Here is a 25,927-nt window from a genome sequence, read left to right as displayed (position 1 = left end):
ACCCAAAGGCTAAGGAGCTGCCAAAATGAAGAGGCCCTACATGGAAACCATGTGAAGCTCTATATTAGCTGCTCTGCTATTTCCAGGGGATAATAACATGAATAAATTAAATGAAAATCTATAAATTACCAAGGCATCAAACACCAGAGTGTCAAATGTTTCACTTTCAGAATTCTCCATCATTATGTTGAAGAGCGCATCTAGTGTGTCTTGGAGAAACTGCAAAGAAATATTAAAATTGCTATTTTAACAAAATATAGGTATACAAAATACTATGCAATAGTATAAAATACTATATAGTAGTATATAATGATATACTATATACTAGTATAAAACTGGGGTAGCCAACCTGGTGTCTTCCAGAAGTAGTGAGATTACACATCCGACATCCCTGACCATGCTAAGTGGGGCTTGAGTATTGTTTATGGGGGTTTGTTGGGGGATGTTTGTTGCTGTTATTACCGTAATTTCTTGTGTGGGCTTTGCCAGTATAAAAGATACTGTACATATGCATATGCATACCCATGTCTATCTAATCTGCCCAAACACTGCTCTCTCATGTTATTTTACTATGGTAAGTTATCAACAGCTTGACCAAACCTTGGCAAAAACCCTATGCATCACTACATGCAATTAGGTTTTATCTGAGTTGGTGTGCGCATAAATCAATGCACAATTTCTGTCACCTATCAGCATGAGCCAGACATAAAACTTCCAAGAACATTCTCTGAAATGCATTTTTCCTCTTCAGTATCAAGTGGAGGTAAATAATCAATGTTACCAACAAATAATGAGCAGGTTGTTTCACTTAGTAAAAACCATAAAGCACTTTTACAGAATCACCCTTTTATCACATATGTAAAAAAATTGTATACATTTAAAAGTAATACTGCACGATGTCAGCTATATTAGATATAAAAAGAAGAGTTAAATATGCTTTCAAGTCAATATATCAGCCAAACAGCGGCTGGAAAATGGATTTGTTACCTTAACCACTTCACCTCCATCAACCTTCATCAGTTGTCTCAGATTCTGTTGCAGAAGGTTTGTGTTCGATCGCCACTTCAGCAGCCCCAGCAAGTCCACTAAGAGTAAACAACATAGAAACAACCAGAAAAAGGCAAATCTGTTAGCTCTAATGCCAGTAGAATACAATGCAGGGTAGAGATGGAAACAACTGCAAGAAAGCAATATCTTAGTGTAGCAGCACAAAAACTTTGGAACTTCCTGCCTCTTGACACTAGGCAGGCGCCCTTACTGTATTCTTTTCAGCATCTGCTTAAAACATATTTGTTTCGGCAAGCCTAACCAGACAAACAGAAGTAAAATGCATTTTGTTTCCTTTTAGCTAGCATAGTTCTTAATCTTTCTTATTTTCAATACCAGTTTTATAGATAATTTTAATGTTTTATTTTATATTGTAAACCACATAGGTGTTGTTGTTGTTGTGTTTACAACCAAGTGGTATATAAATTTAGTTAAATAAATAAACAACTCAGGCTGCAATCCTATACACTTTTTTATCTGGGTGTAAGTATTATTGAACTCAAAAGGACTTCTAAGGTAACACTGCTAATCTTTTTAAAATCAGCAAATTTGCACAGCATAATTTGGACAGAGATAAAGATAAAAATTATGTGATAAATAAGAAAGCTAACTACATGGACAGAATATAGCATGCCACTCTGTCTCTTTCAGAGTAGAAGGGAGCATTAAATTTTGTTATTTCCTTCATGTATTCCAAAATGGTATATAGTCCAACAACACACTGGTAAAATCTGAAGGACAAGTAAATAGACAATGTGGGAAATTTCCTTATAAATCAGCAATGGGGTGCCTTTGGCCAGGTGAGGGATTATGGGAATTTCAGCCAACGTCTGGAGGGCTATAGGTTTCTACTCCCCAAAATAGGCACCTCAAGAGATTGTGGTAAGCATATGGACTTTTACCATGACTTACCCAACAAACATGATCCTGTCATTCAAACATCACTAATGCAGTATTAGGATTATGTCAGGGAAGGGCAATGTATGCAATGTTATGATTCCAGCTATACAGTTCTAAACATACCGGTAATATTTGCAAGGATTGCAGGTCAACTGGTAGAACAATGGACTATGATCCATATTTAAAATACAATGCTGCCCCATGAACCTCTATTTAAAAGCCAGTACACTCCTTTATGGCATGAAAAGATAGGATTAGTCTTTGATTTTTGTTGTTCTGCCAGGATGAAGAAAGCATAGAGGCTGCAAATGAAATATTAGGGAGGCTTTCTACTAATCAGTATGGGATGCCCTGAAACATTTGACTTTTAAAATTAATTAGGAAGAGAAACATTAGGTTGAAAAATAAACTTTTTAGACCATTGCCATATAAAAACAAATTCAACATGTTGAGCTTCCCAAGATCCTACCACAATTAGGTGAATATATACAAAAATGTGTCTGCAAAAATGTGCTTAGGACTCAGCACTTATGCAGTATACAATCCAGTGCAAACATACATCCAGATCAACTGACATATGGAATGTTTAACAGCTCAATTTCAAAGATGCTAAAAGTAACCATAAAACCTTACTTAACATACTGAATAAACTTGACAGAAAGAGTACAGGAGAACTTCAAAAATGAAGAAATTACTCTCTAAAGTCAATTATGGTTTTGTCTACCAATAAAGGCAGCATCAACACAGACTTATTGTCACATGAATTACAAATGTAAGTATTTGTTTAAATATTGAAAATGCTTTAAGAATTACCATTGCCTCAACAATGCATGAAAATCATTGTGGAGCTGAACACTGCAAAATAACACTGCAAAATAACAAAAGCTTTTCCTTAAATGTCACATATGTCAATCAGATCCAAAAAACATGAGGCAGTTGCCAAAAATGGCAGTCAGATGTCAGATTTCCATCTCACCAAGAATAACAATTTATCCAGTGTCCAGATATCATTACCTGTGCATTTCTTCAACCCAGCTGAACAGTAAAACCACCTATGTTCATTCCTTAATTTTCTAATGCAATTTTTAACAGAACTGTTTATCTAGAAGCTGGTCATCAAAGGTTCTTATTTGCTTTCCTGAACAGCAGTTCCCTATCTACTCCAACCCCTGCATTACAAGCTATTGGGAGTACTTCTTTATTTCTTTTTCCTAAATTCATAATCATATCCTGAAGCAAGAATATTGCTTCTAACAAAGGTCCCAGTGAACATCTAAAAGGAAAAAAGGGGGGAAGGAGATAACAAAATAATAAATATGATTTAAAAAACATTTATGGGAATAATTATTCTAGAACAGGCACATCATCTACATGCAGAGCACTTAACATGGGACTCAGCAATGCTGTTTCTCAGAGAACTGCAGAATGATGGGTTCATCAACATGCCCCCACATAATCCTCATTCAGTTCTCCTCCTTGTCTGGGTACCTATTATAACCACAGGGTGTTTGTACAAAGTGGGAGTGGGAAAGAGAGGTATCTATTAAGCGCCACTAATCCAAGTCCTTTCCTTGAGGATGCAGGTGAAATCGTACAAAGAATAAACAGATTAAACAGAGTACCATTTTATCTTTGGTGTTTCAGTTCAAACTGTGCGATTTCAATTTGCATTTTGTGAACTAAGTTGTGGGAATCTGTGGCTAAAAAGCATGCTTAAATAACACATCCATGTTGAATTCCAACAAGGCAGATGTGTTGTTGATGGGTGGTTCTCATGTCAGGGAATTTCAGAAAACTACCTGTACAGTCTTGCATTCCCCCTGAAGGACCAGTTACTCCTGAATACAGCTTTGTCACTCAAGGCTCAATTGGCTTCCATGGCTAGGAATACCTACTTTTAGCTATGCATGGTTCACCAACTATGGTCTTTCCTAGGCTGGCATAGCCTGACCACACTGGCCAATACCCTGGTTAGAGTACCATAATGTGTTCTACATGGGGCTCTTCTTGCCACAGCACAGTGAAAAAACATCATAGAACACCAGCTTCCCAGGAGCTGTTCTGGGTGTCTACTTCCTACTGTGCCCAATTTAAAGTGTGATCTGCAGGGGCAGCTTCTCTTATGATCTGTCAACCAGTATGGCCTGTTGTAAATGTGACTCAGATTACGGACTTCTCTGTAGCGGCTTTCCGTTTGTAGAACTCCGTCTCACCTATTTCCCCTCAGTTTATATTTCTTTTTTTACATCAGTGTATCTTTTCATACATTTGGAGATGGATTATAAGCATGTTTCATGCTTGCTGCTGAACTCTGTTTCATTATTTTTTTTCAAATCTAAAGGTAAAGCAAGTTAATAAGATTAATTGCTATGAATAAAATAAATTTATAAGAAACATGCCCTCCTAAAATACATCAGATTTTGAAATATTTTGAAGTAATGGATTGCCACTGATCCCCTCTATACTCTTCTTCTTGGATAAAACAAAATCAGAAGTCCAATAAGAATAAGAATAATACTGTCATAGATAGGCCCTTACCAACAGAAGTTCAAATATAGCTAGGAAAGTTGAATATTACTCAACTATCTCCTAAACATTGTTTCTTCTTCTGCCATTTTCATTTATTATTTCCAAGAGTGTGCACATCATTTAGATAAATGCAATGCAACTGATAAGACTTTACAGAAGGTCAGTCACCCAACGTTTGCAAGAAATCCATATTTTTTAAATATAAAGTCCATGACCAAAAGATGTTTCCCAACCCAGGAGTATCATAAAGGAGACTCAACTTGAACAAACAGCTGCCTATATTATTATTCTTTGCAAATGCAAGGCGGTTGTTTTTATGCTAGGATGTGATAATCTTCCTCACCATTTTGAGTTAGCTTCGTTGAACAAACCAGAGTAGAAATCTGAAAGGAATCTTTACTGATGGTGCAGCTTCCAAGGTTTTGCATGCCCTTGCCAGCCGTTGAGTGACCCTTTTCTTCCAATTCTATTTTAGTAGAGGGCAAGCTTAAGTAAGTCGAAAAATCTTCTAGCTTCTTTGCTTCTGCCTGCAACATTATTCCAATAAAATGCAAATATTAAGTATAGCTGCTGAAAACATTTTTTATTCTGCATTTAATCACAGCTTATTTCATTTTAAATGAGACTACAACTTGAAGACACTTTCACCCTCAAAGCTTTCAAAGAGTAGATCAAAAACATGTCACACAGCAAAATTAATGGCTTTTCAACACCTGTTAAACCCACCAATATTCCAAGTTACCTACCTAGAGGGAAGGATGAACAAAAAAGGAAAATGTTTCACATTATCCATTAGAAAAGCTCCAAACTAAGCTCTAAACTAAGAAAGCATAGTGGGCTCAGTAAGTTTTTTCTTAAGCAGCTGTACAAAAGTGAAGTTTCACTCTTCTTCCTTATAACCTGCATTATTTTTCTGTTACTAAGGGAATAACATCTGAATATAGGCAAAAGCTATACTTCTACATCACACTGTACAAAATAACTATTCCTTAAATATTTGTATTCTCAAAGTACTGCAGCATATGGTTAGAATAATACCTTGTACACTATAAGATCATGCTCTCCATCCCGTAGTGTTGTTCCATCATATCTCATCAATTTAACAAACGCCAGGGCAAATATTTTCTCAGATTTATCTTTGGCTGTTTAAGTACAGAAACATATTGTAAATCAATGATAATGACTACAGATGAAGACATTCAAGAATGCAGACACAGGTTGTTCTAATGCCACACATGAAGTCTAGTAAATAACCTTATGTTAAATAAGGCTTTGTGTCCAGAATAAACTGGAAATTAAGAAATACAGGGTATATCCACTTGCCTGTTTGCACTCACAGAATGCAATGTATAAAAGTCTTCTGTTAAAAATGGCTCCAAGATTAAACTCAACCCCCAGCACTATGCGCCAGATTGCAATGAGATGTATACGTAACAGTGACCCGGATGTGCCACTCCACATGAGGCAGCTCATGAGAAGTTATCCACATTTCCCAGCAAGGCATCCACATTCAAACGCCTAGAAGACCAGCTACACAAGCTATTTACCAAATCCCTGATTAATGGAACAAAAGGAGTCAGGTAGAATAGTGAGCTCATGCTCCTTTATGCCTCCTCCTCAATCTCCAAAATTACAAAATACAGGCAGGGCCCTTGGGCCCTTTGAACACCCTTAAATTGGCTCTCTCTTGCTATGTGGTATTCTGGCCCTGGGTCCATCATAAGACTATACAGTAGCACAGGGGTAGCCAACATGTATCGGTCAGATGTTGTCATCTGTAAATCCTATCAGCATGCCTAATGATTGGAGATAATGGAAGTTGTACTCCTAAACCTCTGTAGGACACCATATTGGCTACCCATACACTACGTGGCACAAGACATAAGGGCTAGAGCAGTTTTTCCAAACCTGGTGCTCTTTGGATATTTTGAACTACAACTCCAGACAATGTAGCCAATAATCTGGAATGATGGGAATTGTGATCCAAAACATGTGAAAAGCATCACTTTAGGAAGTCTGGGCTACAGTGTGCTTATTAATCTTCAGGCAGCTTCATACGCTCATGAGAAAGATTATTCAAGAATGTACACATGAAGAAAAAGTGCTGCGAAAAAGAATTATTATAACCAGGTTAGAAATACTTACTTTCTAAGATACTGGTTCTTTACTCCTTAAAGGAAGTTTCTGTGATAGTGTTTAACTAACTGCAAACAGTATTATTTATTCCAGACTATCTCAACTTCTTATGCAGAATAAAATTCAAGTGCTACACCCAATTTAACCAACCTGGACCCTGCAATCATAATGTGAGGCCCTTCTTTGTGTGCCTCCTCCACGAGAGGTCTTGAGGGGGGCTTCCCATTTGTGGAATGCTTTTCCTGAGGAAGCTTGCCTGGTGCCTTCATTGTATATCTTTAAGCACCAGGCAAAAAGATTTCTCTTCAATCAGGCCTCGGACTGATTAATATTCTATGGCCTTTTAAATGTGTTTCTGGGAGGGGGTGTTATTGGCTTGTTTCTATTTTTGTTTATTATGTATTTTGTATTCTCATTTTTTATTTTTATGTTGTGACCACCTTGTGATCTTCAGATGAAGGGCAGTATACAAATTTAATTAATAATAATAATAATAATAATAATAATAATAATAATAATAATAGTCTGTTCTTAAAGCCTATCTTCCTCAATTTCTTAAGAAAGAAAGCACTTTGGGGGAGGGCTGTGATTTCAGGATCTTTCCCCACAACCCCTTAAAACACTCTATCTTTATAATAATGTAAGGAAAGCCCGAAATATAATCTACACAGCAGTAGAAAGTTCATGTTTCCTTTTGGGTCAACAGCTGAACCCAATGAGCCTATAATCAGCTACTTCCATTTTCTCTCATTAATAATAAAAGAACCCGCTGGTGTGAGTTCAAGGAAGCAAAGTGACAGGGCAAGCAGATGAGAAATAGAGACAGAAGGGCAACACTCATCAACCCTATGGCAGTCCAAAAAATATATGAAAAAGCGCTGTGGCAGTCCTGAGTCTTAACCCATAATGAATGCAATAATCCAAAGCTCAATAGGTCTGGCCACCCATGAACTGCTGCAAAGTAATGTGACTGCTTCCTACTGAATCAATTTGTAGTTCAGTCTCATAAATATGACAGTAATTTGCCGCATATTGTTTTTCATTAGTGAAACTGTTAAATATTCTATTAAAGGAAGCACTACTTTCATTCTTATGACTAATTTTTATATCAAAATAGCAGCTTTTAATTACACAAGCATTATCCATTATGGAGTAGGTGTCAAATATTACAAGTTCTTAAATACATTCAAGTGAAGGTTACACGATTAAAGCTTTGATTCTTATGCTGATGGCGTAATGAAAATTCAAACTGCAACTCTTCAGAAAATACAAGCACATTAGTTAAGAGAGCCAGTCTAACTCAAGCACACAAGCCATGCTTTTTTTTTACTTATAAATTGTGAGAAATTAAAAGTCCACACAAGCCAGATATAAGGAACGTAAAAAAAAATCAGAACATTATCATAAGCCTGATGGAGTCGGCACTGGGCTAACAAGTAAGTTACTATCAAGCATTCCTCACAATTGAACTTCACGACCAATAAGGATCACACAAATGCAAGCAAGCTAGTTTATTTTCCCCATACAAAATATCCTTACTTACCTGCTAGCACCCACTGTTGACAACTGACTCACTTGTGGAAATGCAAAGGGGAGGAAAGTATAGCAAAAGTCAGCTAAAGTGAGGTCAGAGGGAAAGGGCCCAAATTCAGAAAGAAAAAGGGCTCCAAATCATTAATAAAAATTAAACAGAGACTTCCTTAAAGTAAACACAGACACTACAAGTAAAATGAGCAAGAGAGAAGTACTCACAGTCCTGGGATGACCTGTGCCGAAAGGTAAACCTTAAGTGACTGCGGTTTACATCTTCAATGGGAATTGCAACCTTCACAAAAGAAAATGTACACATCCATTTATTTGTAAAAAATATTTACACGCTACCAACTCTCATAAAATATCAAGGTGGCGGGCAACAAAGCTTATAAAAACAGAAAAAACAAGACAAGATTGTAATTAAAGTGCCTGCCTAATCAAGAAAGAAACCTGCTGCTGAAAAGACAGAGAAGTTTTTATAACTTGGAAGAGATAGATTCTAAGTTATAAAAACTTTTCTACATCCTTGCCTGCAGGCATTCTCCACTTGCCACAAATCTGATGCAATGAAGAAGGCATGTAAATAGCTATGCAGCTATTTCAAAATAGTTTTTTTCAAGTATGTTTTTTAAATACTTATTGCAGTTTTAGAAACTGTATTAGTAAACAGAAAAACAGCATCAGTCTTATTCAATGCATTATTATTTATAGAGCAAAAAAAATGTGATTTTTTCATAACTTTAAAGACGCAACCTGTCCTGTATACCACAAGGTAAAGGTACCCCTGACTGTTAGGTCCAGTTGTGGACAACTCTGGGGTTGCGGTGCTCATCTCGCTCTTTAGGCCGAGGGAGCCGGTGTTTGTCCACAGACAGCTTCCGGGTCATGTGGCCAGCATGACTAAGCCACTTCTGGCGAACTAGAGCAGCACACAGAAACACTGTTTACCTTCCTGCCAGAGCTGTACCTATTTATCTACTTGCACTTGACATGCTTTCAAACTGCTAGGTGGGCAGGAGCAGGGACCGGGCAACGGGAGCTCACCCGTAGTGGGGATTCGAACCGCCGACCTTCTGATCGGCAAACCCTAGGCTCAGTGGTTTAAACCACAGCACCACCCGCATCCCTTATACCACCAGTACTTTTATGGAATATAGGGGAAAACTGACCAGGACCATCTATTAACTTTTTACTGAGGTATAACTTTGACTTTGGACTCAGCCCACTTGGGATCTCCCCATATAGCATATAGACACAAGGTAAAATCATGTTTACTCCTTTCAGCTTCTATTTTAGTGGTTCTATCCCTTTAGTTGATTTTTCTGAATGATTTTACGGGATCTGGTTTTAGAGTTTCCTGTTGCTGGTTTTTAATTTTCTCAGTTTAATGTTGTTATTGTTGTTGTTTTAAAAAATGCATGTTATAAGCTGCCTTGAGCATGTGGTGTTTTTTAAAATGGAAAGAGTGTGGAAATTTTCATTTAACAAAATAAACACATAACTTTGTTCCACAATGCAATGTAGAGTCTGAAAAAGTCAGTTAAAATGAATCAGCTTAACTATGTCCTAACTCAGTCTGGGACATCAGTTAAAAGGTCTGGATGCAGGTGAGCCCCTTGAGAACAACATACTCATGATTCAAGCACAACTGCGCTAAGAAAACAAGCTCTGAAATCATTTCTGAATGCCCACCTTGAAAAATATATTAAACTAAGACCACTTGTTTGAGCTATAATACCAAAACAAATATACTTCATTCCATCTTGCCTTTCCTCCAGATCAGAGCACTGGATGGCTTAAAGCACAGCCTGAGATGTAATTCTATATTGTTTTGATACTGTACCCAGAAGTATAACTCAGGGATATGGAGCAGGCCTTCCTCCCATGCCTTAAAGCCTGGTAATACCAGAGGGGGAAATAAAATAATACCTCACACTGTCAGCTTTCAGCTCTACAGACCAATAAGGAATGAGTGCTATCATTTGCTGCAGAACTTTACAACAGTCACAAGCAGGCCAGACAGATTCTAGTGTTTTGACGCTCCTCAATTTTGGGAGCTATGTTCACCTTGTCTACCTTGACATTTACATCACACCTGTTCCATCAATCCATATACACACTCTTTGATCCAGCAGGCAGCTCAGTTTTGTTGCTGTCCATATGTATCAGAACTCTCAATTCAATTTAACTTTTGTCTCACCAACAACTGTTTCTCTTCATTTATCACATCGCTATTTCATAATAATATACTATCCCCTGCCCAAATGTCAGAACACTTCATGTAAGTATAAATAACCCTATGCAGATATTTGTTTCCATATAAGCTTGCATTTGTTTAGCACATGTTATCACCCTCACTCTTTCATATTATAATTTCCCCCCCTAATGTACCATTTTTGCCGCCTAACTGAGATTTTATTCACTAGAAAAATCAGATCATCCAACTTCAGATGTACTTCCAAGATGGGGAAAGAGGTTTAAATCCCTTAGTTTGTGCCTGTGTTGCCTCAAAAGCAGCATCTGTATATGTTAGATATTCCTTTTAAAATACAGAGAAAGTGTGTGGAAGGGAACCCACTGTGCAGGAAGTGAAGTTAAGGCAGCTGCCATGTGTAACACCCAAGTGGCTTCCTGGGCGTTGCCAAAGGTTAATTTGCACTATTATTTAGTATCAGTCCCTCTTCAATGCCATCAAGGACATTTTCCCGCTATCATGTGCCACATCTACCTCCCCATAGGGATTGACACCTACAGCTAAAGCTTTGGAGCTGCCACAAAGCAGTAGCAGAGCACATGCTTTGAACGCAGAAGGTTCTTTGTCTATGATCTTGGAGATCTGCTGCTGGTCAGGGTAGATAATGCAGAGTTAAATGAACAAATTGTCTGACTTGATAAAAGGCAGTTTCCTATGACAAGCCTGTTGCCTTGACTACCTACATTCTGCTTTTCCAGTGCTACACATACATTCCTTCACTTTCATGCCAAAACTTGGCTGCTTATATTCTAACTCTGCTTCACCATTTCGATTACTTTTTCCTTCATTCCTTCCACGGCACTGAGCACAAATCTTACTGCCATAAAAAGTTCCCACAGAAACCTACTGCTGTCAAGCCCCTGGACCTCCTGCTTTTGTTAATAGAATTCAGATATTCTCCTTTAAATTCTTTATACAGTGGTACCTCAGGTTACAGACGCTTCAGGTTATGTGATTTCAGGTTGCGCACTGTGCCGAACCTGGAAGTACCAGAACAGGTTTCGGCACTCGCGCATGCGCAGAAACACTGAACTGCACTTTGCGCATGCGCAGAAGCACCTAATCGCAACCTGCGCATGTGCAGACACAGCGCTGCAAACGGTGCGGGTTGCGAACGTGCCTCCCGCATGGATCCTGTTTGCAACTCAAGGTTCCACTGTATCCAGAATTCATGTGTTCTGCTCACATTTTTCCCCAGCCATCAAATAGTTCTCTAGATACTAAATTTCTTCCAACTCAACAGCCATCTGACAGAATGCCCTATGGTTGTAACTTCATCAAATGCACATGCAAATACAGAAGTAGCTGCATTCAGACAAGATGCTAAACCATAGTTCAGTGTTACAAGAAAAGCCTAACTGAGCTCTGGACTATTGTTTCCCCCTCCCACTGTGCACAAAAGCAGACCAAAAGTTCCTATTTTCATTTCATATTAACTGCTGAACCCTAAGAAATTATTAATCTTATCTTTGAATAGTTGAAATAAGCCAGCTTTATAAACTGTGGTTTGACTTTACTATCCATAGTAAAGATAGTAAATGTAAAGGACCCCTGGACAGTTAAATCCAGTTAAAGGCAACTATGGGGTGCGGTGTTCAACTCGCTTCAGGCCGAGGGAGCCGGCATTTGTCCACAGACAGCTTTCCAGGTCATGTGGCCAGTATGACTAAACTGCTTCTGGCACAACGGAACACCGTGATGGAAGCCAGAGCGCACGGAAACGGCATTTACCTTCCCACCGCAGAGTTACCTATTTATTTACTTGCACTGCCATGCTTTCGAACTGTTAGGTTGGCAGAAGCTAAGACAACAGAGCAAGCTGTGATTAATCTAGAATTGAAGAAAAAGTTTCCTTAAGGCTGTGGTGGTGGTGGTAGAGGAGAAGGAGGAGGAGGACGAGGAGGAGGGATATGTGATCCCAGGCCTGAATTTTGAAACTGTTCTCCTTTGGGTTTATAGTACTATTAATATACATTGCTTTTACAATAGTTAGCATTTGCTTTGGTAAACTGCTATTGCAATTCTAGTTTCATTAACAATGTATGAGAAATCCCAATAATTCCACAGTGCTTTTGTGCAGTTTACGGTAATACATTTTTATCTTACATTGCAATCATTTGCTTTACTGTTCAGTTTTCTAATTCAAAAGAGGTGAAAGACAGATGTTGGAATAATTCTGTCAAAGCTGTCTTAACCAGAAGACCGGGAGATAAATACATTCAGTCAATGTCTTCATCTATGTTGTTTCTTAGCAACCTTTAAACATTCTCTGGCATAGATACCTCTTTTGTCTGACAGCTATATAGCAAGTCTATCAACTGGATTCTCTCTTACTCAATTTTTTTTAAAGGACTTCTAACACTGGACATACCTTTACAGTTTCAAACCAGCGAGGTTGTTTTACTTGGTAATATATCACAGACTTATATTCTGAAAGCGCTTCATCTCCAGCACCAGGAAAAATGACATTCTTTTAAAAAGAAAGGAGGAAATAGTACACATTATACAATTTTTACTTGCATGTATAAACAAATGCTATTGTTACACTTTATAAGAAAACACAAGGGGGAAACGTTGAAAATTCATGTCACCAGCTTCAGCAGGGTGACAGGGAAACAATGGGCTGGAAATGGTTTTGTCATATGTGAAACAGAAAACTTCCATTCAAAAAAATTAAATTCAAGTGTTAATTCTGACAACTGTTTCCTACATATTCTGACACACTCGGAAGATACAGGAATATCAGGATTGGTATATGCGTCAACTGACCAGACGAATACTGTCAATTCACTGTCTACCATTTGACAACAGTAGGAGATTGTCAAATATTCCACTAAACCAAGGATGCCACTGTGTGGGTGGCAACTTACTGTTTTCATTTCGTTATGCTGTTGATTGTTAGCAATGGCAGAGTGGAGGCTTCCTGTCCCCTAAAGATGGAGCCGTCAGAACAAAACACAGCAGCATAGCAAATCTTCTCCTGCTAACCACCTGCTTTAACTGCAGGCAACTCCAAACAGGAACACAGATAATCACCAGTGACTAATCTCTGAATATGACCACCCAGGATTCTATCTTGTTTTCCACAGAACCCAGCGAGTATTCCCGGCTTGTTATCTAGCTGCCCGCTCCATAAAGTTACTGAGCGAGGTCTGTATTAAAGTCTAGAAAAAACAGCGGCTCTTGATAGAACTTGAAGTACTAGCTGAAATAAAACATATGACATGCTGTTCCAAGTTCGCACATGCTGTTCCTGTTCGCACAGCACAGGAAGCCAAACTATGTCTTAGTGAAACACTTATAAACGTGCAGTCTCCTTCCTGGAGAGGAGCTTGCAACCAGGGTTAGGCTCTCTCCTTACTAGCCACAAGCTGCAGCCAAGAACAAACTTTGGCAATGGTACATTGTTAGTGTGGAGAGAGCTTAACCAGTCCTGATCCAGAAAACATGTTAAGCCAAAGGGGACTGGGGCACAGCAAAGCAGGTGCAAGCTCCTATCCAGGAGTCCATATGCCATAGAATTGCCATGTACAGTGAACCGGGTCATTAAATAATGGAGTCAGGAAATGCAAAACTCTTTTCTTATGGTGTACATTAATGCTTTACAAATACCAAAATATTTGGCAATATTTGATCACATCCTATTATGACCAGTCATAAGCCATACACTAAGGAAAAGGTTTAGAATTAGCATGGGAAACAAACCAGCACACAACATACCTCCAATTTTTTGCCATCTTCGTCATAAACAGATACTGTAACCTCTACATTCTTTGCTGTGGTTTTACTGCCTTTGTCAAAATCTCCTTGAACTAATGTTACATAGATATCATTACGGACATCACCTGAGGCAGAGAGGGAAAAAAAGCAAAACAATTAGTACAGCAGTTTACGGTCTATCAATAAACAGAAAACAAATTTTAAAATTCCTATGATTTATATCTTCTTAATTTAACCTACTCTTTAGTGTTAGGGCTCCTATCCTATGAAAATTTCAAGAGTTTAGTTGTGAAGTAGAAGTTTTATTTACTCATAAGGTATGCATATGGGTGTGTGGGTGTGTGTATTCAAATACAAGTACACCTGGTACAACTACACCTCAAAGCTGCAAGTGTTCCTGGATGACACTTTATTTGAATCGACTTCAATCTGGGTTTAGGCCTGGTATGGGGACAGGATCAGCCTTGGCCGTCCTGATGCAGAATGCAGTGCCTAGACTGTTGGACTGGGCAGATAGACAACAGTATGTGACACCTCTGCTAAAACATCTACACTGGCTGCTCATATGCTTCCAGGCCAGGTCCTTGTGCTAATACGCAAAGCTCTGAATAATTTGGATCCGGGATTTGTTAAGAACAGACTGAATCCTTCTATACCAGCTTAATGACTGAGATTATATAGATGAGCACAGCAAGTTGCTCCCTGTGCTACAGATGCCCAACTGGTCTCAACTAGAAGTTGGGTATATCATGTCACCGGTCCTGTGCTATGGAATACTTTCCCAGCAGAGATCTGGCACGCATCCTCATTTTTGACTTTCCGGCATCTCCTGAAAACTTTCCTCTGCAAAAAGGCCTTTGCTGCTGCTTAATTTTAAAGCAGGCAGGCACCTTAATGATTATCTGTACTTTAAAGAAAAATATTTGATGTCTGACAGTGAACACCACCTTGACATTTTATGATATGATAGTATAGAAATACTTCTATAAATAAATAGTATTTCGTGTGACTGTATGCATGCTTTTTGATTTGAGGCTGCATGTATTCAAAACAATGCAAGTTTAGGTAAAAGTTTCAAAATTTATCATCCAAGATAAACAGAACATTTTGGTTTTGACAAATCAGCTCCAATCCACATTCTACTCTGGGAATAAATTAATGCCTGCTATATATAACAAACAAAAATGCCTAATGATGCAGCACTCTCATAAACAATAATGGAAACTGAGTTATACCAGAAAGAAGGACAAATTCCTAAACAAATTCTGATTTGATCATAAGCAGAGAGGATTACTTGATAACAAAGCACATAGCAAAGAATGCTAAGATTTAGCATTCTTGAGTACTAGAATCCTGAGAACTGCCCTTCCTTCTTGCCCCATTCTTGAGTCTGGAAGAAATGTTGTTGAATGCTCTATTCTCTTCTCTATATTCAAAGGGCTTCCTCAGCATCGCTTTCTACTTATTGATTCTTAATGAGCCTGAGTACCTATAAATATTTCCAGGTCACCTTCCATTTATTTTCCTGAAGAGTTTAAATCTGCATTTGTGGCTTGCTTATATTTGTGTCTTATCTCTGCTTCAACCCTTCTTATCTCTTGCAGCTAACCTTCTTGTCAACTTCCTTCCCTTCAGCTTTTCTGGCTCAGGAGGCCTAATTCTGCCATCATTTTCTGTCCTCTTCAAATGCCTACAATTGCTTGGTCCAGTTGGTTAACTTTCCTACAATGCCTATCCCATCTTCAGAATTTTTGGTGTTGTTATTAATGAAATGTAATTGAAAAGGTATAAATGCTCCTCAATTGAGTTAAATGTTTTTGTTTATAAACCTGGACTAAACGAACAAAGCAAGCATTTCTCAAAAAATACTGAGTAAATATTTTTGCAAAGATGTTCACACATCTGTATGCAATAATGGATAAGCTGCACATTTGATAGCCCATTTGGACACGCAAGCAACAGAGCCGCTTTTGAAGTCTGCCTTTATTGCTTCATAGATTCATTTATAACATACATTAAAAGCCCAAGTACTCAAAACACACCAGGAATCTGAGTTTTGAAACAAAATGAACTAGACGTTCCACCATCTGTGCACAGTTAGTCCACAGTGTTTACAATAGTGCTACTACATTATTAATAAAGAGTCTGAAAGTAGATTGAAAATATAATTTTAAAGCCAAATCTCACACAAACACTAAAAAAACCACCAAGTCAATTCATACTTTCCCATGAACTGCTTCTTATTCACCTTGAAGAAAAGAACATTAACAACATCTCCAATATTTTAAGCGCATCAGATCAAGAATTTGTTGAAGCTTACCAGGCATAATAATCTCAGGAAACCCCATTTTGCGAGCCACAGCTGTGGTTCTATCAACTAAGTGAGGGAATTCTTTTCTTATCTGATGAATATCTCCCGGAAGAAGCTTCAACGTTACCCATAAACCTGTAGCATTAAGTACAATACATTAGTTCAGAAAAAGCTGTTTATAAAACGGTATTCTTCAAGTGCAAAACAATCTCTTAACATTTCCTTAACCTTTGGTGATAATAAGGTGACAGAGCATCTAATTACACAAGCCCTTCTGAATCAGACAAAAGGACTACCTTGTCCAGCATCCTGATTAGCACAATGGACACCCAGGTACCACAAGCAGGATGTCAGCGCATAGCACTCTCCCACTTGTGGTCATAAGAAACTGGAACTTAAGAGGAACACCACCTCAGATACTGTTGGAAATATAGGAATTGCAGCCATTGGTGGCTTTAACAAATGCATGGGGATAAAGCCATCTGAAGTGGGGGCCATCCATCACCATATTATGTGGAAGCGAATGCCAGTGTTTTATCTATTGCTGTGTAACTAGTCCTTTTCTATTTCTTACTTGAATCTCTCATCGTTCAGTGATCCCAGGCGGGTTGCTATTATTATTAATAATAATTTATTTAATGCCCGCACTTCACTTCCTATTATGCGAGAGAGGGGAAAGATTGCACTCTTGAAAAGTATCACTATTTGGTAAAGAAGAGCCTTAGAAAAGGTGAGCAGAGAAGGTATGTAGTAGAGTTGGGTTACTCTTTTCACACCCCCTCATAAGCAAACCTGCAAGAAAAAAGTCAAATGCCTGTGGTGACTGAAGGAAGAAACAAAGCGACAGATGCAATTCTCACCATGAACGCCTCTCTTGTTGGTAATGGTGCCCACCTGAGAGATGCCAGAACTGAGTTCCTGCAAATTCCAACTGGGGGAAAAGCCATGATTCACATCTTTATGTGATAGGCTACATTCAAGCAATGGAAACAGGACCTTAGACAGGCACGCGTACATCTACCTCATCTACATCATCCTCCACCCAGGCAGGATCACATCTCATTCTAGCCATGCAAAAGCACTCAAGGATGGTGCAGAGCAGGGCAAGTGAGGGGAGATGAAGCATATCCTCGCAGGGTCCTGAAGGCTCAACAGAGATGAATGAAGGGCTACATTTGGCCCCTACGTTTATAGGTTTATAAACTAAATGCACACATACCTGCTATGGCAGGTCTTGGAAACTAAACAGCAAACATGGACAGAGTATTGTAGCATCTCGAAAAGATTAAGTGGAACTTGTTGCGTTTGGCACAACAGGCTAACACGGCTACCCAACTGGAAATGTTCACTATAAAGAGCAAGCAGTAACTCCCTAAAATAATAGATGTGCCGCGTGATAGCGAAATGGCGCAAAGACTTGCGTGCAAAAGTACTAAAGTGCACATATCAAGAGTAGTTAAGACTTTCATCAGCTGAGTAATCAAACTTCCCAACGAAGCAAGGAGGTGCCCATGGGGGGGAAAAAAGGCAATGCCACCATGCTGAACACAATTCAATCAATTCCCTTCAGATTAATGTCAAAGTTATCAGACAAAATGGGAGGAATTACATCATTTCTAATGCTAACAGTGTAAAGTAAAGCGAAGTACCTACCCTGACCCTTGTGGTTAACTTCTTTAGCAGCAATCACTTTGTTTATTACAGTCTGAAGGAAATCATTCTCCCCTGCCACCCTGGGTGAAAAACGGGATGATATGTTCAACTGCTTGTGTCGAATGGCGTTATCCAAGGCTAGCCTGGAGGATGCACATGACGACCAACACCAAAAGGTAACAATGGATGGGGGACAGAAAACCAGAAGTCACAGTAACAAGAAACAGAGGAGCGTATCACATAGTTGACAAAGAGTGTTCATTAGTCAACACGAAGACGAAGGATAGGAAAGGGAACAACACAGACATAAGAAGATAATCAGGAAGATGTAAATCTAATTAAGAGAAGTAAAGCAAACTTGTGATTCTAGAAACGTACACCAGATCCCAGCTCTGTTTGCAGATGAAAGATGAAAAGCCTGAGAAATTACATATAAAATAACAAAACACCAAAATGTAAAACATACTAGTCCATGGAATGCTCGAGACCAGCTTCAGAAGTGACGTGAATTAAGCCGTAGCTTAATGAGAGTTAACAGAAGGGTGAAAAGCACAGCTACTATGCACAGAAGTAGCTTCGAGCAAGAGAGAAAATAAGAGGAAATTCAAGAAACATTTTTACTATGGCTGAACAAGATGAAATTGAAGTTATAAATGAAATGCAGCATTTTGAAAAATCATATCTACTACGCCATAGTGCCATGTGACAGCCGTTGTGTTTGTATTCATTTCACTGGCTATGAAATAACCAGGATATGAAAAGAAAAATGCCAAGTGGCACAACAAAGGCACAACGTGAAATGAGTAAGAAAAAAATTGCTTCGCATGTTCAGCTCTTAAGTCAACATTGGGAATGACAAAGCTATTCATTGCCAGTGCACGTTGCTCATTCCTGATGCAGTTTTTCTGAAGAACATTTTAATCTACCATGGGAGAGGAGAGGGAAAAAGAAAAGAGAACCTTGGCGCATATTATTCTGCAACCTTTCAAAATTCTGATTTATGCATACTGCTATAAATCAGATTTAATGGAGCAAGAGACTTGTAAGCATTTCACTAATATCTACTTTTCTTTATCCATAAATATGCATTGTCAGTGTTCATCCTCATCTCCCAATACACTTGTCGCAGCTTAGTTTATAACTGTCACAAAGCATGAATGGAAAGTACTCTTCTTTCAGGGTCCCTGAATTACACCTAACTTCATTTTAAACTACAATACTTTATTAACTTGTTATTAATCATAATTACTATAAAAACAAAAAATCTGAAGGACCCATAAATTGTCGCCGAGTATTGATGCAGCAATTGAATATTGTTTCATCTGCCCTCCAACATCCCACTTTCTTATTTTATCCAGGTTTCCACATAAATGTCTTCAATGTCCTTATGTCTACTGTTTTTTTCTTTAAGCAGCATGTGTTGCCAAAAGTACACCTGATTACAAACTGCGTAAGAAAATATTGCCAATGCCCACACAATGCATAACCACTGTCCACAATGTGCGTTATTTGGAGATTTGCTTATCTACTTCATGAAATTTATATATCACTTGACTGTAGAAAGAAATCTCAAAGTGGTTTTACAGAAATACTTAGGATTCACCCTGTCCTGTCAGTGGAAGCCCCATGCAAGGTCTTCCGCTTTACCTCCTCTCCTACCATGTGCCACCCCCTGCAAATTGGCTTGGGGGGCCCAAGGGTACCCTCAGAACAGTACATGGGGGGGGGGAGAGAGAGAGAGGAATCATGGCGAGCTACAACACTTGGAAAAGTGAAACACTGAATTCCACCTTGAGTAAAGTGCTCAAAAGCATTCACCTGTAACCTGAAAGCCCCCAAAGAAGCAAACCCATTTCTCACACTGTGTCATCAAGATTCTGTATCGCTGCCCTTAATTATTCCCAGAGAACATAATGTATTTCAGTACCTACGGCTGCTCAACGCTCTCAACATCTCTACAAACTAGGAAACTCATGGTCAATTTAAATTTCTTATTCAGGCCTTGACTGCAGTCCAGACATTTCTGTGCATGCTAAGCTCTTGGGAGTTATGTCAGGGCTCCCATCTATTTCAGTTGAGGTGACTAACCAACACACACAGCACCTTCCTTTCATCCAGAGAAATGGATGGGAAGCCCTTCCAAGTGGGGAGCTCTATAGCTAAATTGGAGCTTCCTTTCCCTTAAAATAACAATCTGGAAATAGCAGCAACAATTGCTTCCTTGTGAACTATACAGGTCAATTATACATCCAATGTGTGTATGCACATCTACACAAGCAAAAAGCTACACAGAAGTTCAAAGCTATCCGATTAATTTCCTCAACAAAACAGGCTAAAAATAAGTGACTTTATTGCTAATTTGCTGTAATATTTATAGCTGCCATACACAGTACTATTTTTCCCTTTCTTGGCATTCTCATTATCGAAACCATCTGAGCTAAATTCTAATCTGGAAAGTCATAATCCACTATAATATGGCTGGAAATCTCCTCTGACATTACTACTGCATTACTTTATACTTACGACTGAAATGGAATGAAGTGTTGTTTGTCCTCGTCATCTACTTTCCCACTAATTATGTCAGTTACATCCATTACTGAAATCAAAAAGAGAGAAATGTCGTTAAAGAGATCAACATCTAAAGGGAGGGAAAGTGGCAAAGAGGCATAAAGACATCTTTGTGCTTCACAACAGACAGTTTGGAACTATTTTACGACAAATATATTCTTATGTTCAAAGATAGCCCTGCTATATTCACATCAGGGAAAAAAGCAGAATCTTCTGAAGCTAATAATGGCTATGCATTTGTGCATCACATACTGAAACATGTTACAACTGATAACCCACTTCACTGCAGAATAAATTTACACTTTCATGGCAGATGCTGTGAGACTAAAGATAATAATGGATCTCAGAGAGAAACTTGCTTTATTTTCTTTTTTACAACCTTTTACAACATTTAGGTGTATTCTCCTGTGGGCATACAAATATGCATGCAGAACAGAATATACTTCAAAAACTCATTTGCAACTTGAAATATCCTCTACCAAGTCTTCAAACTTATTTATTGAAAATACCCATATGCTGCACATCTTGTTATAAAATTCCACAACTGCTTACAGAAACATAATCAATGAAACTCAATATTAACATTAAAATAAAATTTGTAAAAAAACAACAAGAAACCAATACAACCATTCATTAAAACCAGGCAATGTGGAATGCTAGTTCAGTATGCTAGTTCAGTAAGGCAATTTGCACCAGACCAGACATGGGTTAATGAAAGAGATATCCAAGCCCAAAGAAAGCGGAAAGGTTCTTCTCAGCTTAACCAGTTAGGGCACATTCAGAAGACAGCATGCCATGGCTTGGTAACACAGCACCAGGAGCAAACGATCTCTGAAGAAACAGTTTTACTAGCAGACATCACCATGATCTAGCAGTAAGGAGAAATACATTGTATATGCCAGTCCAGCACTGCCTCTGTCGGCCACTTGTACCTGGATGTTTGTGGACAAATGCCCTGCTCAAGTATACTGTAAGGATATAATGCACTAAAACCAGTCATCCATTCCCTTACATCAGAGCCATGCTGTCGTAACTTTCAGTATCAATATATTCTCTTCAAGCAAAGTCCTTAACATCATTTTCCATCTTTTTTTCAACTCTTCCAAATGGGAAACTCAGTAACGAAAACAAATCCAGTACATTTCTTCAGCCTGGATGCCGGAAGAGTAGGGATCAAGGCCAGCTTTTTGGATCACTGTAGTAAAGGAGTAGAGGGGTAATTTGTCCACCTTTGGTCCCCACGCTGCACTCAGCTCTCACCTATGGCTCTTAGAAGCTGTCAGCATACAACAGCAGCCACACCCTGGGAATGGCTTCGATTGCCCAGCTAAACCAATTGGGGCAACTGATGGACCCATCAAACCCTCAGTGAGTTAAGGACTTCCCCTGCATGTGAAGAGAGATTCTGGTGGATTGAAGAGACAAGACTCATTGTGAGTCCAACTGTCAAGAAGACAGTTATTGCATGTGCTGTAGAGGGAAATGAGGGACAGAGGGAGCTCATCAGCCTGGGAAGGTAGCACATATAAGAGAAGGAGAACTCTGATCCTAAATCTCTGCTGCCTTGCAGCTATACTCGTTCACAAGAAAGTCTTTGGGAGTAACCCTGAGGAAAAATCTGTACCTACTTTCCTTCAGGAGAAGAAAAGGCTAAGGCCTACACAAATCTAGAGTGGAGTCTCTAAGACGGCTGGATGGTGTCTTGTAGGCCTCTTTCTGGCAACACCTGCAGCCAACCTGGTGCCAAATGAATTGCTCTGCTTTCCTTTGGACCACCACAGCCAGGGCTCTTGTCGCCTGGGGAGGTCACTACTCAGACCCTGAGATTATTCTTTGAGGCCCTTCTTCGCATGCCTCCTCCACGAGAGGCCAGAAGATGGCAACATGAGAATGGGCCTTCTCTGCAATGGCTCCGTTTGTGGAATGCTCTCCCCAGGGAGGTTCGGTTGGTACCTTCATTATATACTTTTGGGTGCCAGATGACAACGTCCCACTTTAACCAGAGCTTTGACTGATTGACATCCAATGCCCTTTTAAGTATGCTGAGGGAGGCAGGGATTACTGGGTTGTCTTTGTTTTTATTTTCATTATGTATTTTGTGGTTTTGATATTGTAATTTTATGTTGTGAACTGCCCTGAGCTCTATGGGTATAGGGCGGAATAACAACAATAACAACAACATCTAGAGGGCACCAGGTTGTCTATCCTAGCCCTGGTCAGTATCACATGATGATTCAGCTCTACCATCCCTATTAAATGCTGCATGCCATTTTCTGGAATCCTTATCCAGTTTCATACTGTATCATTTCTCCGCCCATCCCCTTCCATTCTGGGAAATTAGCACTTCGGATAAGAACTTAATTAATTAATTAGCACTTCGGGTAAGTACTTCGGGTTAAGAACTTAATTTGTTCTGGTGGTCCATTCTTAACCTGAAATTGTTCTTAACCTGAAGCATCACTTTAGCTAATGGGGCCTCCTGCTGCCGCCGCCGCGCAATTTCTGTTCTCATCCTGAAGCAAAGTTCTTAACCCGAGGTACTATTTCTGGGTTAGCGGAGTTGGTAACCTGAAACGTCTGTAACCCAAGGTACAACTGTATATAAACATGTGAAGGGCACATGCACATTCTTTGGCAAACTGCAAATGATCTAGGCATAAAATTCAGTAAATATAACCAACAGGCTGAATAATTATTCTCAAAACTTCAATATGCCAAGTCAGCAGTTGTTCAATACCAAACAGCTGCTCTTACTTGCAGAACATTTTGACAGTGCACCTAAAGAGAATGGATTACCTGCTACGCCAAAAGGTCGCCGGAGCCCAGAGGTTAGCTTTCTTGTGTTGTTGTCTCTTAGTTCCATTCTGCCTACTCGTACGATCTGACAGACGAAACTGATTTTCTCTCTTTTCAGGTCTTTGCTGCCAAGGTCCTGGAAACGTTAAGTTTTCATACCTTTACTTTGCAAACTGCACTTACATTTCCACATAAGATTACATAAGAAGAAATATCTTTTGAGGTGCTAGAGAGAACAGAAAGCGACCATTTCCCATTATTAGTTACAATCTACCCCCTGTTAGAATGCCTCCTCACTTCCAAAGCCAAAAAATGCCTCTGGATTACATAAGAAGAAAGATTATTTGCTATTTAGCCTTCTCAGTTTGCCATCCCTTCAACCGTTATTTGCATGACAAAAAGTTTCATAACGATCAAGGAATACATTTACATGGAAATGTTTAAAATGACAAGAGAGTCCTGAACAATTCCTACTCATTTAAAAATGTATTTCCCACAAAATTGTCAAAGAGTCTTCAGAAATGGTTCACATGACTTTTTTTCCCCAGTGCAAAATCATCAAAAATCTTAGTGCCCTCAGCAGCTCAAATAATTTCCTGCAGCATGTGACAGAATTGAGCTAAAGCCACATGAAAGTCCATGTGGGTTCAAAAAGAACAAAACTAAGAGCAAGTGAAATACTGCCTATGAGACAGATATGGCCAATTAAAGCCATACTCGGATGCTACAGGAGTGCTGTGCTGAAATGTGTATGCCAAGAAAGGAGGACCTTTAAAAAAAAAAAGTCCAAAAACTAAATCCCCTCAGGGCATAATTCTCAGCACCCTATGCCAACAGTGAGCAGAGGGGAAAGTGGGTGGAACAACAGAGGCTGACCTTTGTACTAGGGCTAGGCGACATCTGGTTTTCAACATTGTGATATATCACCAGCTGAACATCACTATATACTGATATATCACAATTCTGAAATAAGGATGGAGCTATGTAGAGTCATTGGCTGGCTTCACAGTTTTTCCCACATTGTGATTTTTACATAGTACACACATACACATCATGATTCGGGATATATTGCCAGGTCAAAAAACTATTAAACCAATATCACAATGTGGATGTCAAACCAGTTTTGGACAATATACCACGCAGCCCTACTTTCTACTGTAGGCTACATTCCAATGATTCAAAAGCCAGAGGTTTCTGCACGCACGCTTCTCTATCCTCCATACAGGCAAGCATTAGTGCTCAAGGACACTTTATAGCCAGTGTGGTGTAGTGGTTAAGAGCGGTAGTCTCCTAATCTGGGGAACCGGGTTCGCGGCTCCGCTCCTCCACATGCAGCTGCTGGGTGACCTTGGGCCAGTCACACTTCTGTGAAGTCTCTCAGCCCCACTCACCTCACAGAGTGTTTGTTGTGGGGGAGGAAGGGAAAGGAGAATGTTAGCCGCTTTGAGACTCCTGAAGGGGAGTGAAAGGCGGGATATCAAATCCAAACTCCTCCTCTTCTTCTTCTTCTTCTTCTTCTTCTTCTTCTTCTTCTTCTTCTTCTTCTTCTTATAGCTAGGTAAAAGCACTTGCGGGGGGTACCGAGAAGAGCTAATGAGGGGTGTGGCCTGGGAAGAGTCTGGAGGGCCACATTTGGTCTCTGGGTCTGAAGTTCTCTGTCTGCAGTGCAGAGCCATGCAGTCACATTTCTTCCTCTCCCACTATGTTCTGCATGTGGTTGAGTGAGCTCTTGCTTACTTGATCATTCAAGTACCCCAGTCACAGCTTTCTGCTTACACAGCTGTGTGCAAGTTGTGGCTACCAAGAGAGGCCAGGGGGACACGGTAGGGCTAAAGCACAGCTTTGCTCCTTCCTGTATATACCTACGCTCTGGAAGCAAGGAATGCATGTCTTCTCCTAACCCAGCTCCAGTCCTTGAAGGCAGAAGCTGGAAGGCAAACAATGCTCATTTCTGCAGGGGCATGGGAAACGGCACTATACCAGATCAGACTGTTGGCTGATCTAGCTCAGTACTGTCTCCAGTAGCAACCAAGCAGCTCTCCAGTCTTTCCCAGCCCTAGAAATGCCAGGGATTGAACCAGAGCCCTTTAGCAGTGCTCTGTCACAAAGCGATGGCCTTCCCCTCCTGGAGATTTCCTGTTGCCTCACAAACTATTGAAGCAATAGAATACCTCAAAAGTTGCAAACTTACCGTGAACACTGCTCGAAGATTATGTAATCTATCTATGTCTTTTGGAAGCCCAGAACTCGACCACCTCACCAGATAATTCTCACTGCGTAAATAAACATATCAGTTTATCAGCTACATCACAATTTTACAAGCAAAAGCTAAATATGTCACATTGTGACACATTAAAATCTGCATTTTAACAAGCATACAGAGACTCTACTCAGCCAATATTGCCTCTGTTAGACAACAGTGTTTTGTACATGTGTAACATACACAAACACACACATTTAAGCAGTAACAGGAACTAGGA

General features: G+C 39.5%; 1 protein-coding gene across 4 annotated transcripts in view; it reads right to left on the bottom strand.

Moving 5' to 3' along the window:
• DOCK1 (dedicator of cytokinesis 1) overlaps window positions 1–25,927 on the bottom strand; it is a 383,360-nt gene that overhangs the window by 274,885 nt on the left and 82,548 nt on the right. For 2 of the 4 annotated variants that reach the window (XM_081912599.1, XM_081912600.1), the window contains exons 9-20: window positions 25,639–25,720; window positions 23,448–23,583; window positions 20,607–20,679; window positions 18,084–18,226; window positions 16,440–16,565; window positions 14,120–14,244; window positions 12,771–12,869; window positions 8,365–8,437; window positions 5,515–5,618; window positions 4,820–5,003; window positions 988–1,085; window positions 130–219 (exon numbers count right to left, since the gene is read on the bottom strand). In XM_081912599.1, coding sequence (XP_081768725.1) covers window positions 130–219; window positions 988–1,085; window positions 4,820–5,003; window positions 5,515–5,618; window positions 8,365–8,437; window positions 12,771–12,869; window positions 14,120–14,244; window positions 16,440–16,565; window positions 18,084–18,226; window positions 20,607–20,679; window positions 23,448–23,583; window positions 25,639–25,720 — 1,333 coding nt within the window. The remainder of the gene's footprint in view (window positions 1–129; window positions 220–987; window positions 1,086–4,819; window positions 5,004–5,514; window positions 5,619–8,364; window positions 8,438–12,770; window positions 12,870–14,119; window positions 14,245–16,439; window positions 16,566–18,083; window positions 18,227–20,606; window positions 20,680–23,447; window positions 23,584–25,638; window positions 25,721–25,927) is intronic. The other 2 variants (XM_081912601.1, XM_081912602.1) reach the window with 1 other exon arrangement.

Source organism: Podarcis melisellensis (assembly GCF_964234715.1).
Source record: "Podarcis melisellensis genome assembly, chromosome: 5".
Taxonomy (NCBI): domain Eukaryota; kingdom Metazoa; phylum Chordata; class Lepidosauria; order Squamata; family Lacertidae; genus Podarcis; species Podarcis melisellensis.
This window is presented reverse-complemented; position numbering and strand designations above follow the sequence as displayed.